This window comes from Elaeis guineensis, chromosome 3 (assembly GCF_000442705.2).
Source record: "Elaeis guineensis isolate ETL-2024a chromosome 3, EG11, whole genome shotgun sequence".
Taxonomy (NCBI): domain Eukaryota; kingdom Viridiplantae; phylum Streptophyta; class Magnoliopsida; order Arecales; family Arecaceae; genus Elaeis; species Elaeis guineensis.
The window spans coordinates 102,678,993-102,691,985 of record NC_025995.2 but is presented as its reverse complement, the minus strand read 5'-3'; the positions used below and the strand labels follow the sequence as shown (position 1 = coordinate 102,691,985).

Here is a 12,993-nt window from a genome sequence, read left to right as displayed (position 1 = left end):
TGAGTGGATGCTCGGCTTTGTCTGGTTCGGTTCTTAAGCCTGAGCCCGATGGTGGTCGAAACTTATCTTAGAACTCGGCCTGATTCTGCTCCGAATTGCCAGGAGTCTTTCAGGTTGAGTCCGAGAATTTTGAGTTAATGGGGCTACAAATCTCGGTTCAAGCAAGGCCAATTCAAATCGGGCCTGGTCTTTCGGTCTAAATTGGCTTATTGGGTTAGCCTGATTGGACTTTGGACTGGAATAGCGGTAGAAATTTCCAATCTGATTACCGCTGAAAGCTCGAAATATGTTTTCGGGATGGGCTTGGACGGTTGTGGGGCCTAGCCCAGACTGCTTATTTAAACTTATTCATCTGATCTTTTAATCAAAGGGTCTGTTCTTTTGTAAATAAATATCATGAAAAAATTGATCAATTTTTTCATTGATCGACTTACCTATGTTCTTATGCTTTTTAAGATAGATAAATTATTTTTTCATGGATATACTCATCAAATAAAAAAAAATTTTACCCAAAGGGATGGCAATGAGTTTGATATGGGTCGGGTTGGCCCATATCCATACGCACCTCATAAGTAAAAAAATCATATCCGCATCTGCTCCGTATCTATCTCAAGTTGGGCTTCAAGGATGGATCTAGTCGGGTCGATTATATTCGACTCAGTCTTCGCCTTCATTCTCTATCTCGATTATATTCGACTCAGTCTTCGCCTTCATTCTCTATCTCCACTATCGCCCCACTGCTGCTCGTCATTCCATCCCAAAACCCTACAAAACATCATGCTTCCACCAAGATTAAGCTTTCAAAACCTCAACAGCCACAACTCGCACAAAATCCCACATGCTCAAGAAAAAACCCCAATTGGAACTTAAAAGTCCGAATCTCCTTCCGATGATCTCCTTTGCCCAATCAGGACCAACTCACACTGCACAATTTGCACAAAATCCCATATGCTCGAGAAAAAACCTTAATTGAAACCTAAAAACCCCTCTGATCTCTCTCTGGTGATCCCCTTCCCCATAGATCTCTGGAAAAAAGAATGAAATGAAAAGAAAAAGAAGCAAAAAGGGAAAAAAACATCAATCTATGTGGGAAAAGATCTTACCTTTTAATTTTTCCATCTTTCTTTTGTTTTGATTGACTTTTTCGATGTTTTCTCCAGTGTTTCCTCTGTTTTTTCGATCCTTGGGAGTCTCAGTCGGGTGGAAAGCTTGGAGCAGCTAAATAGGAAAGCTTAGATGATGGCTAGGGTTTTATATTATCAAAATCCTAGCTAGGCCACTGCCACCAGGGGTTGGGAGGTGGGGACGCATCGGGCCACCGTTAGGGATGGGGGGAGGAAGAGGGGACCCATCGACTGTCAGGCCGCTGCAGATGTCGAAGTGGCTGGGTGGGGGGCGTGGGCGGGTTTGGGGTTGGGGACTAGTGGGTATATATATATATAATTTTAAATTTATTTAAATAAGAAAGATATTATCGGGGTGAATTCGGAGTGGGGCATACTATTATTTGTATCCGATTTGAATTTGTTTTGAATATTTTTTTTTAAAATCCATGCCCACCGTGCTTCTCAATCGGATCGGATAAAATCTATCCCATTTAGGTCGGATATCCATCGAGTCGAAAAAAATTATCATCTCTACTTACCCATATAAGAGGTGACTAAATGATTTTTCTATTAACCAAAAAAATAATCTTTACAATTTATTCCTAATATATCCTTAACTTTATAATAATAATAATATAATATAATAATATATTTAGTGTAGCATAATAATATAATATATTATTATAGATAATAATATTTATATAATAATATAATAATATAATAATAATATAATAATAATATAATATGTTATATATATAATAATATTTATATAATAAAATATATTATGAAAAATATGGATAGATCTTAGTAACTTATCTAAGAAATATAATGCAAAAGAATATGAATAACATATTTTTGAATTATTTTTTAATGTATAAAAGGATATAAATAAATTATTTTTTATTTAAATATTATTTTAAAAAAAATATTTATTTAAAAAAATATAAATTTTTGGATAAATTTTTGACTCTCAGGAAGCTCATAGAGGCAATGTTGGGGCGGCTAACTTGTTGCCCGTAGGTCTGAGCGACGTAGGCATGGAGGCCAGGAGAGGAGCAATGCTATAGATGTCCGGGGGGAAGGGAAGAGTTAGATTGGCACAAGTCATCCACACGATAAGAGTGCAGGGGAAGATAACATCGGATGGATGTTGCTTAACTAACCAGAGCTGGGGAAGCTGGAAGTGGAAACTGAAGGTAGAACCTAGCGATCGCATCAGGAAAGGTAGAGCCATCGACCGATAAAGTGCCCGGAAGGAGAGTGCAAGGAGGGAAAAGGTGCTTTCCAGCGGTCGATGTCAAGGGCGATATCGACATTGCTGGCGTCGCGGTGGGTGTCGCTGAGCATATTTTAGGATATGGTGTTGGGGAAGATGCTGGATTGGCTGAAGAGGAAGGCGATGCCGTCCACGTAGTAGGCATGAGCATGGAGGCCACGATGGCGTTGTAGATGAAAATAGTGGGGCAAACGGAGAGAAGACAATATAGGTGTGGGGACCAATATGGATGGAGGTCGAGTCGAGGAGGCGGGGGCTTGTTTAGGAGGACGTAGAGGTGGAGGGGATGCTCGATGCGGAGAGGGTGCTTGAGGCGGTGTTGCTTGGTGGTAGCCTCATCGATGGAGAAGGCGAAGCGCCAGAAGACAGTAACGGCAGAGTGGGTTGTTATGGATCGTCAACGTAGGGGGGATTGTTATGTAGAGGGAATTTTTTTTTTTTTTTTTTTTTTTTTTTTGTACATCCCATCCGACGTAGAAAAAATATATCATCCCTTGATTGGATTATATAAATATTATTTTTTAATATATATTTAATATTTATAATTTTATTTTTTATTTAAAATTTTAAATGATGAAAATATTTTTTTTAAAAAAAATTATGATATTTTATGGCGATATTATGGTATCTCACGATCAAATTATGATTTTTTTGCATATGATGTCATAAATTTTCTTCCAGAAATCATAAAAAAGGAATGATATTTTCATCGATAAAAATTTATGATGTTTTTCGATGAGCATTTAAAATATGTAGTTTTATTTTTTTAATTAAAATTTTGAATAATAAAAATATTCCTGTCGAGGCTCGTCTCCGACGGAGTAGTCGGATCGTCGTTCTTGAGTGTCGAATGACAGAAAATTAATGGAGAAAGATCGCTCGTCGGAGAAAAGATACAGTCGAGAGGCCCGAGAACGACAACGAGGACTCACGATGCGTTGAACACAGACAAGGGCAACACGGGCCAGATGGAAAGATTGGCCAATGGCGTCCTGTGGCAGTCAAAAAACCTGCAAGAAAAGCTCTCACCGAAGATGGCTCCGGCGACAACCCCTTGACGCTCAAGTCAGTTCTAGCTCAAGAGGTAGAGGAGTGAGTGAGGCAGAGTTTCGGACACTGAGTACTTGGGTATGTGTACCTCCTGGGAGTATTCTTTTACCTCTATTTATAGAGAAAGCAGGATGAAAGATGAAAAGACAAAAATGTATTCCAATAACGTCCAATCATACGGAGCCGCATGGGGGCATCTTTAAATGGCCCCATCAGCGGACATGCCTTTTATCTGACGCATCGATGATCGCAGCGGTGGGCCTTATCATGCACATATGGCATAATTAATGACTTTATAGGATCCTATCACAGTGCGCGGTAGATCGCTTAGAAATGATGTCAGGATGATGCGACTTGATGTGACTTGATTGGATTGCATGATGGTTACACTTGATAGCCAGCTATTTGGCCGATATCGATATCCAGATCGGCCACTAGCCAGAGCAAGATGAAAGGGATTGGAAGCAGTCCAAAATGAGTATCTCGCATGCCAACAGTTTCGGGCTCGCCAAGTAGGGTTGGAAAGTCAGATCAGTAGATAATCGATTTGGAGTATCAGGCGTTGCAGGCAGCTGAAGAATCCGATCTTCGGATCAGAGCTATTGCAATAGGAAACCACGTCAGTTTCTCGTCGATGCCACTGGAGAAACAGGCCGGTCGTTGGTCGATGTGGTTTTTAACTTGGATAATGTCGCTACAGCTAGATGGTGTTGAGGTTGGAATTTCACTGACTTTAGCTTTTAGATGAGATCGGCCTCTCGATGAAGCCAGCTTCCTAAGGACCACAGTCTTCTGATGAGATCGGCCCTCTGGTGATCCTGGTTTTGCGCCGACACCAGCTTTATAATGATTTTCATGATCCGGCTCCACATCGGCAGTTTTACGTCGGTATTCTCCCAATGGCGTCGATTTTTGCCGAGGTATGTCTCCGGTTGAGGTTGGTTGTGTGAGATTGGTTAAGTGACGAGGACCTACCCAATAATTTCTCTTCTTTTAAAAAAATTATGACATCCTGTGGCTATGACATCTTATGGTCAAATTATGACTTTATGTATAAGATGTCATAATTTTTTTTCCAGCAGTCATAAAGAGGTAAGGATATTTTTATTATTAAAAATTTATAAAATTTTTAAATAATAAAAATATCTTTTTTTTATGACATTCTTCGATCAAATTATGACTCATGTACAGAAAGTCATAATTTAACCGTAGAATATTATAATATGGTGATAGGATATTATAATTTTTTTAAAAGAGAAGGAATATTTTTTTTCATTCAAAATTTTAAATAAAAAAATAAAACTGTAGATATTAAATACGTATTGAAAAATGATGACTGCGTGGTTCAATTAGATAGGATGATATATTTTTTTTACATGGGATGCGATGTATAAAAAATTTCTCTTTATATAAATTTGGATGTCAAGCTCAAGGTGGGTTTAGATCTGGATCTACGTCCTGCCCATTTAATAAGTATGCTTATATTTCACCCCTGGCTCAACCTGTCAGGTTTGAAATCAAGATTTAGACCCGTTCAAAAGCCTTCAGCACTCAAGATGGTCCTGGGCAGTTCGGTGCGTGAATAGATCAAGCATCGAGTGGACAAAAAAGATTGTTTAACTATCGCAAAATAATAGACCACTTGGTGCATTGGTTAAGGGTCTTCAAGGTAGATGACTTTGATGCTGACCCTTTTAATAATTGATTAGCGACTTTTCCAATGAGTTGACCTTTCATCGTACATACGTGCACACATACACATAATGACGTGGCAATAAGATATGTTAACCAATACCCATTGCTTTCATAAGTTAGAGACATGAGAGTTTACGCATTCAAATCCAACCTCTCACTTTAGTACCACAAGATGGACAACGATAGGAAATTTGCCAGCTTGATTGATATGCTGGAGCATCGTTTTAGTAACAAATGTTAAAAGGAAGTCCTGACGTTATGTTAGACATCAAACAAAGTAGATCAAGCCAGCAAACAGTGATCATTGTAATTTCATCCCATATCCTTCATCCTATGGCACAAAATCACTCAATGTAATTAAAGGCACACATGATCTTTATGCACGTTAAAAACTGAATTAGTAAAATTTAAAAATCAGAGATAAGGCAGATAAAATTTATAGATTAAATAGAGAGTATTAATATTTTTATTTATTTCTAAAACTGAAATAATAAAATTTAAAAAGTAGAGATAAGGTAGATAAATTTATAGATTAAATAAAAAGTATTAATATCTTTATTTGTTTCTAAATTTTAAAAGAGTCCAATGAGTTAAGATATTAGAAAAGAGGCATAAAGCTTTTTTTTCCCCCTCTAAATAGAGTCCCTTGTCATCTCTACGAAAAAATGCATAAATAAGAAATATAGATATACATGGCTTATATAGTTACCTTTCTTTTATATATCTTCGTCAAGAGAAAATTAGAATATTGTTGTTATAAAATCTGAACAATAAAATTAAAATAACATATTTCTTTCTCAATTTATAATATAAGATAGATCATTCAAGTAACGAATGCTAAAGACCTAACATATATGTTACCAACAAAAGAAAAAAAGACATCACACACAAAAAATTTAAAACATTTTTAAAAGTCCATGATTAGGATATCTAGTGGTTTCTATAATTATTGGTGGGTCGCTACAATCAAATAATAATGCTTGTTATTCATCAAGATCAATAATGACAAGTTTGTGACTTTATGTGACTCTTGAACTCGGAAACTGTCGCAACGGCAGCCGTTTAAAATCATGCCGGCCAGGTAAGTGTCTGTAATTTACCAAAAAAAAGAAAAAAAAGGTAAGTGTCTGTAAAGAATAATAGCAAGGGGAGCATTGGAGAACGATGAACACGTACCATGAATCAGACGGCTCGATCACCACCGTCAACCACGCAGATAAACACCACGTGTCCGAACAGGAGTAATGACGACAGAAAAAAGGAAAATAGAAGGAAATTGAAAAAAATTGGGGGAAAGGTGAAACAGCGTCCCGATCCGAGAGCCTCGTTTGAGCTTGAAATCGAGAGAGGTCGAGGAGATCTCGATCGAAATCGAAGGGCCAGCTTCGAGAAAGGAAGGAGGGGGTGGAGGACATGAGGAAGAAGCTCGGCACCCGATTCCCCGCGGTTTGTTGCCCCGCTGATCACTTTTCCCACTTTCCTTTTGTTTTCTTTGCAGTTTTCTTCGTTAATTGGGCGCATGATGGACGATATCATAGGGTTTTTGATTTAATTTTAGCTTTTTTTTGATAGTATGTTGAGGTTCTTGAATGGATCTATCGTTTGGTGCTCCGATTTGGCCGTTTCTGTATTAAAATTTCGATTTTCCCGATAACCTGTACTCGACGAGTCCCGAATTGGTATTTGGTCTTCGAATTTGATTGATTGGATCAGTTGCTTCTTTAAAGTGCTCTACTCAGTGTTTTTACCTAGTCCTAATCGTGGAAGTAGGAATTGCACCAAATTTTCGATTTTTGATGAAAGCTAGGACTCTTGCGTTCATCTGGGCCTATTTTGAAGTATAGTGGATCGGATGTCTTGAAAGAGTACTAGTGACACCCATGAGTGACGTTTCTAGGAGCTGGATGTGATCAGCGCGGTGAGTTCCATAACATAGGCCTAAGAGATCAATCCGCAGGTTTGGATTTTGGCTAAAATTAGTGGAATTGGTGCTGTTTTGCTCTGGACGCGCCACTTGTTACGGGATTAGACTGGTTGATGACATGTGCTGGTGCAGATGGGTCTTCTGCACTGAAAGGAAACTAGTTCTCTTCTTCATCTCTCAGAGACAGGATTTGAACCACGTTTTGAGAAGAATTTTATCTCTAGACAACTACTACTGAATTCTGCTTTCTGTTTTACATCGTCCTTTCCCACTGATGGCCAATTATCGATCATTATATCTCCTAGAGTAAACCTTTCCAGCTGCCATAGCTGTGTGGGATTCTGGGAACTGTGGTATTAATTGCTGGGCCAGTCCCAAATCTGACTACTAAAGGCTTCTTCTTCTTCCAATTTTCTATTGCTCAAAATTTTGGCTCGAGTAACTCTGTTCTTTCTTCATAAGTGTTTCATATTTTTATGAGATTCTTTTGCTGTAGCCGGCTGCCATCATGAACCGCATGTTGTTTTGTGCATGTCTATAACTAGAATAAGTTCTGCATTGATGTAATGATTTTTCTTATCTAGTTTCAAAAAGTTTGTTCTAACTTCCTTGTGTTCACTGTTATATAAGAAGCAACTGAAATTATTGACGTAACATGATCTGACTTATTGCATGAAAGTATGGTGCTGTTGTGCACATGCAGAAGATACTGAAGTGTGAAGTAGAACAATCATAGATCTCTTCCCCAGTTGGCATCATTTGTTCTCTTCAACTGAACATGCAAACCCCTACTACAGGGGCAAAACACTATGTATGCTTCTCAGGTCACAGCAAAAGATCGAGCCATTAAATATGCGCATATGATGTGCTCAGTTAAACAGGATTCCTTTGAAAATTGTGATCCCTTAATTCCAACTTGCAGGTGCCAAGACAGACAATCCTTTTCTTATTACCCCTCAAATTTCTTTCGAGTTACAACCAAATACCAATCAAATGTTTTGAAAGTTCAAGTGAAGATCTGAAAACTTTATACCTTTGCATCGTTGCAACGCACAGTATGAACCTTCATTTTAGTAAAATTTTGATCTATTCTACTGTCTAGACTGTTTCTTTAATTTGATTATTCCAATTATGAGCTTGGTTTCTCTTATTTGTGTAGAAATTCTCAAAATTATGCTTTTTTTTTTGGTTGGCTGAATGAAATTCTTATGGGAAGTTATTCAAGAATCATTTGTAAAAGTGATATTAATTATTCAACAACAGCTAAATTCATCTCCAACATTGAGCCTGTGTTGTGGTCCCAATTTACTGGAATTTTCATTTAATCTTGTCAATATTCTAATTGGTTTGTCTTCATAATATATTTTAATACTTCTCTTTACCTGCATTTGTTTATTAACAAAAAGAAAGTATAGTGTTTATTTTAACTTGTTATTGTATAAGTAATGTGTTATAGTAATTATATTCCGTGTGCATTACTCTCAAGTTACCGCATGCTGCATTCCTTCACCTTGCCTATTGTCAAATGTGAACTTGTCTCTGTCAAGCTATACTTATAGTTGAAGTTGGCATAAATACTCATACATCTTGTGGATGATCTGTTATCAATAAAGAATCAGCGCATGAAGGATAGAAACGAAAAAAATAACCCTATATATGATGATTTAAGTTGATGTCTGAGAGGCTGATGTTATTGGTACATGTGATGCTTTATCTATGATCCTGTGCTGTGGTGGTGTTATTCGGTACAATTGGTTGAGACTGATCTCTTTTTCTTCATTCTGCTATTGCAGTCACGAATAAAGAAGATAATGCAAGCAGATGAGGACGTAGGCAAGATTGCATTGGCTGTGCCTCTTTTAGTTTGTATGTCATGCAATAATCCCACCTTTCTTCTTATGCAATAGAAATTTTTTGCATTGTCAAGCTGCTTCTATGTTGTAAATTTGCAATAGATAAATTGCACTTAAAAGAACTATGACCTCTGAATAACAAATTCATTTTTTTTAAAAATTCAATATAAATATGCCATCTCATAGATTTGAAGAAGAGCACATACTTTTGCATTGATTCATATCTTACCATGTCGAGATCATTCGTTATTTTAAAATCTGTTAATGAAATTATAAATTCGCCCCCCCCCCCCCCCCACCTCTTTAATTCAGAAATTAGAAGAAAAATCTTTTCCTTTTGTTCAAACCTCTATGCCTTAAAATATAGGTTATTGAATTGATCTCATTTATCTTGTGGTCTTTCTGTAACAATGGCATAAATGGCAATTTCTATTACTCAAGTAAGGTCTGTTTGTGCATGTTTACATGCATGTGCGTGCATGCATGTGCTTGTATGGTAGCTTCTGTGTGCGTGCATGATCCATTATTTGATTGAAAGATTTCTATACTCCAGCAATAACTAAGTAGAAGAAGCCTTTACTTGCAAATTATTAAGGATTAGGACAATATCACGGGGAACAAACATGGCCAATATAGACATAAACAATTCATAATCACAATCTACCTTTAATTATTGCTTGTTATTTCATAGTTTAGCTTCAAAAAGTTTTAATGGATGCAGGGTTCAAAAATGTTGTAGTTTGAATATATGAAGATTTATTGAATGGATGGTATTTTACATTACTGACTGGCTTGCAGCAAAAGCTTTGGAGTTATTTTTGCAAGATCTTTGCGACAGGACTTATGAAGTTACTCTACAGAGAGGGGCCAAGACAGTGAATTCATTGCATTTGTAAGTTGACTTTCAATTTTTTTCTTCTCACATTAATGACCTTATGTGGCTACACATAGAAATAGTTAAAAAAAATATTTTGATATGGATGCAAATTTTACATGTTATGATTAGTATCATTTGAAAAATGTGATGTCAAATAGCATATATGTGTAGCATATTCATCTTGGAAGATATGTGCTGCAAGTATGATTTAGAGGCAAAATAGAATTTTTCACCCCAGAGTTTCCAATGTGGGTATCACTTGATTGCATTTCAACCTGCATCATGAAATCAAATTTCATGGTCTTGAATGTTCTTGATATCTTTACCTTAAAATCTGATTTGAGAATTTATCACTTATAGCTAGTGGGCCCTGTATTTTGTTGTTGTTCACAATTGTCCATTAGATATTGGTATAAGTAGCACGTTGATATTGGCCATGAATTAAAGGATTCAGGAATTATAAGTTTGTGTTTGTGCTACCTGTGTGATCTTATTATGTATATTTATCTCATAGATTTGGTGCTCACCCTGCAGTGGAAGACTGAAATTGATGCTTACATGATGTATTAGATTTTGTCTTGTATGTTACTTTATTGTGCAAATGCATTATGATAAAAGGTTTCCAGAAATGTGAACTGTACTCTTAAATTTAGTACAAATGCTCAGGATAAATGTCATGAGCTAGTTAGTTACTATTTATTTGTTTAATCTACTTGATACTCTTCTTATTCTTGCTAGTTAGTTACTGGTCGCTTGAGGAGTTCTACTTGATGATTTTAGAGTTTATAGAAGCAGATTAGTAAACTTAAGTGACTTTAATATAACCACGCATGAAGGTGATTGATAACTTGTTTCATGCATCTCCTGACACTATACTGTATTCCTTTGGAGTTTTGAAGGATTGAATTATTTTCTATACAGGTTGAGCAATTGAAATTTACTTTTATGAGAGGTACATTTATTGACATGGAAGTTTGGGAAATAACATGATGTTGACTGTAAAATGATCTCAGTTTGCACTGACATGATTTTTTTTTCTTTTTCCAATAAAAAATAAATTTGTTGAATATTGTAGTAGGAAACAACTAAAACGATAGATCCAAGGTCCTGAAAAACAGTCACTCTGATAACTTTGCAAACTGCATTCAGTTTGAAGGCCCAAGCATGACACAAGTTTGATGCAAGTATAGATAATCTGATTATTTAGAAGTTTCTAAGCTATTATACTACCCCATGTTATTTTAACTTTGACTTCTTATTTGCCAATTGGTGGTAATGTCTATCTATTAGTTTTTTAAGTGTATGCTGACCCTCCATTGAATGGTATTCTGATCTTAACATTAAGTGCAATCCGTTTGGTCATATAACACAAGCTGGAGCAAGTGTGCGTGGCAAAGGATTGAAGATTTTTAGAAAAATGTTGAGCACTAAGATGAAGTGGAAGGAGGTTTTAGGATTCCTGCCCCCCAGAGATAAAAGGGAGGACAAGTTTCACAGTGCTGATGCTTTAAGGTGTATATATATACCTGTGTCTGTGCTTGTGGGTTTGTGTGGGTAAGTACATGTATATCACACTTATGTACACTCACTCCAATATAATTTTCGTTAAAAACTAGAGAAGAGGGTAAACCACTAAATAGTCACATTTTGAAATCATCATAGAAAGAACATTCTGCATGAGAATTTTCAATATAATCATGTGGCTGAATTTTGGCATCCCATTTTGGTAAGACACTTTTCTTCCATTTGCATACTTGACATATCAATGTACTTAATTTGGGTTAATAATCTGTACTTGTTGCATCACCTAAATGTTATCCTGCTCTTAATTTTTTTAAAACTCGTGCTTAAGTGCTCTATATGTATTCTTTGTTTCAAGAACCAAACAAAATTTATGCAGCTGTTGCTACTTGTGGAAAATTATTAGTAATAGTGTATCTTTACCTCTCCTGAAATTTTCCAGAAAGCAATGCGTGAAGAGCTATAGTGCTTTTGATTTCCTGACCGATGTTGTCAATAAGGTACCAAACCTTGGAGGAACAGAACCTTATGGGGATGAAAAAGGAATTTCCAGGAGAAGGTATTAACTTTGCATGCTTTAAGTGATACATAATAAACATGAAGCATCTGATCTGTTTAACCAATGCTCAGAAAGACCCTGCCTCATGATGGCGATGTGGAGACCAACCAGGAGTTGAGGTCCCCCAAACTGGTATGGCTCCGGTGAATTATATATGCAACACCATTTCCATTACTCTATTCTGTCTCAAACATCAGAGCAACTGTTTTGCGGCAGGCAATGAGGAGTGCTAATATTGGTCCAAGAGGACGTGGAAGGGGTAGAGGAAGAGGCAGGGGTCGGCCAAGAACAAGGGGTATCGGGTGCGTAAAATATGAGGATGACAATGACATGTTTCATGAACTTGGTGACCTGTCGAGGGAAATCGACGGTGAAGAGAAGCCCCTAAGTGGGAAGGAAGACATGGCTCAGAGCGCAGATCCTCCCTGCAACTCTGCGTCGGTCATGGGTGCAACTTCAACTGCAGAGGCTAAGCAAGAAGGGTGTTCTGCTTGGCCTTTGCCTGATGTAGTGGCCAACATTGGCATTGAACCATCAAGCCTTGTACAATTAAACATGCAGATAGATGAGGATGAGGATTATGACAATGAAGATTAGTGGATTGCTGGTTGACTTCCTATGGCTATTAACGAAGCAGTCTCGTCTTGTATTGAATATCACACTATGACTGCAGGTATATTATAAAAATTAGTTATTTTCATCATCCACTCCTCTTATGGGATTTGATCATATGAGACGATTGAATCGACCAAGTGCTTCTGTTGTCATTTGCACGACCATTTGCTTCATCTTTCTTTTGGCATTGGCCATCCAAGGCAAAATAAATTCACAAGGGGTGAAGTCTGAAAGACTTAAAAGGGTAATTGAAAATTTGCATTGGTGCGTGTAATATTGGTGAGGATATTGAAGTTATGCCAAATGTTCGAAGAACCGTAAGATCTAATTTGAAGTCCTATTGACGCAAAACTGTTGGGGCTAGCATTCTTCACAGTGAACCATGCAGACTCTGGAAAAAAAAAAATAAAAACTAGAAGTGATGAGAAAGGCTACCCAAACTAATCCAACTTAATCCAGGTGATCATAATACCAAACTTCGCACACAACAATCCTAAGTCCTGATAGTTACTAAAGA

General features: G+C 37.0%; 1 protein-coding gene across 1 annotated transcript; it reads left to right on the top strand.

Moving 5' to 3' along the window:
* The first annotated feature begins 6,373 nt into the window (after window positions 1-6,373).
* On the top strand, window positions 6,374-12,564 carry LOC105041340 (uncharacterized). Its single transcript, XM_010918273.3, has 6 exons — window positions 6,374-6,573; window positions 8,845-8,917; window positions 9,703-9,796; window positions 11,745-11,861; window positions 11,933-11,993; window positions 12,078-12,564. Exons 1-6 carry the CDS (start codon window positions 6,541-6,543, stop codon window positions 12,456-12,458), a joined length of 759 nt encoding a protein of 252 aa, XP_010916575.1. The 5' UTR covers window positions 6,374-6,540; the 3' UTR covers window positions 12,459-12,564.
* The last annotated feature ends 429 nt before the right edge of the window (window positions 12,565-12,993 follow it).

Coding starts and splice junctions, on each gene's coding strand:
- LOC105041340 (XM_010918273.3), top strand. CDS start 6,541: ATGAGGAAGAAGCTCGGCACCCGATTCCCCGCG. Junction 8,918..9,702: donor GGCTGTGCCTCTTTTAGTTT/GTATGTCATGCA, acceptor ACTGGCTTGCAG/CAAAAGCTTTGGAGTTATTT. Junction 11,862..11,932: donor AAAGGAATTTCCAGGAGAAG/GTATTAACTTTG, acceptor ACCAATGCTCAG/AAAGACCCTGCCTCATGATG.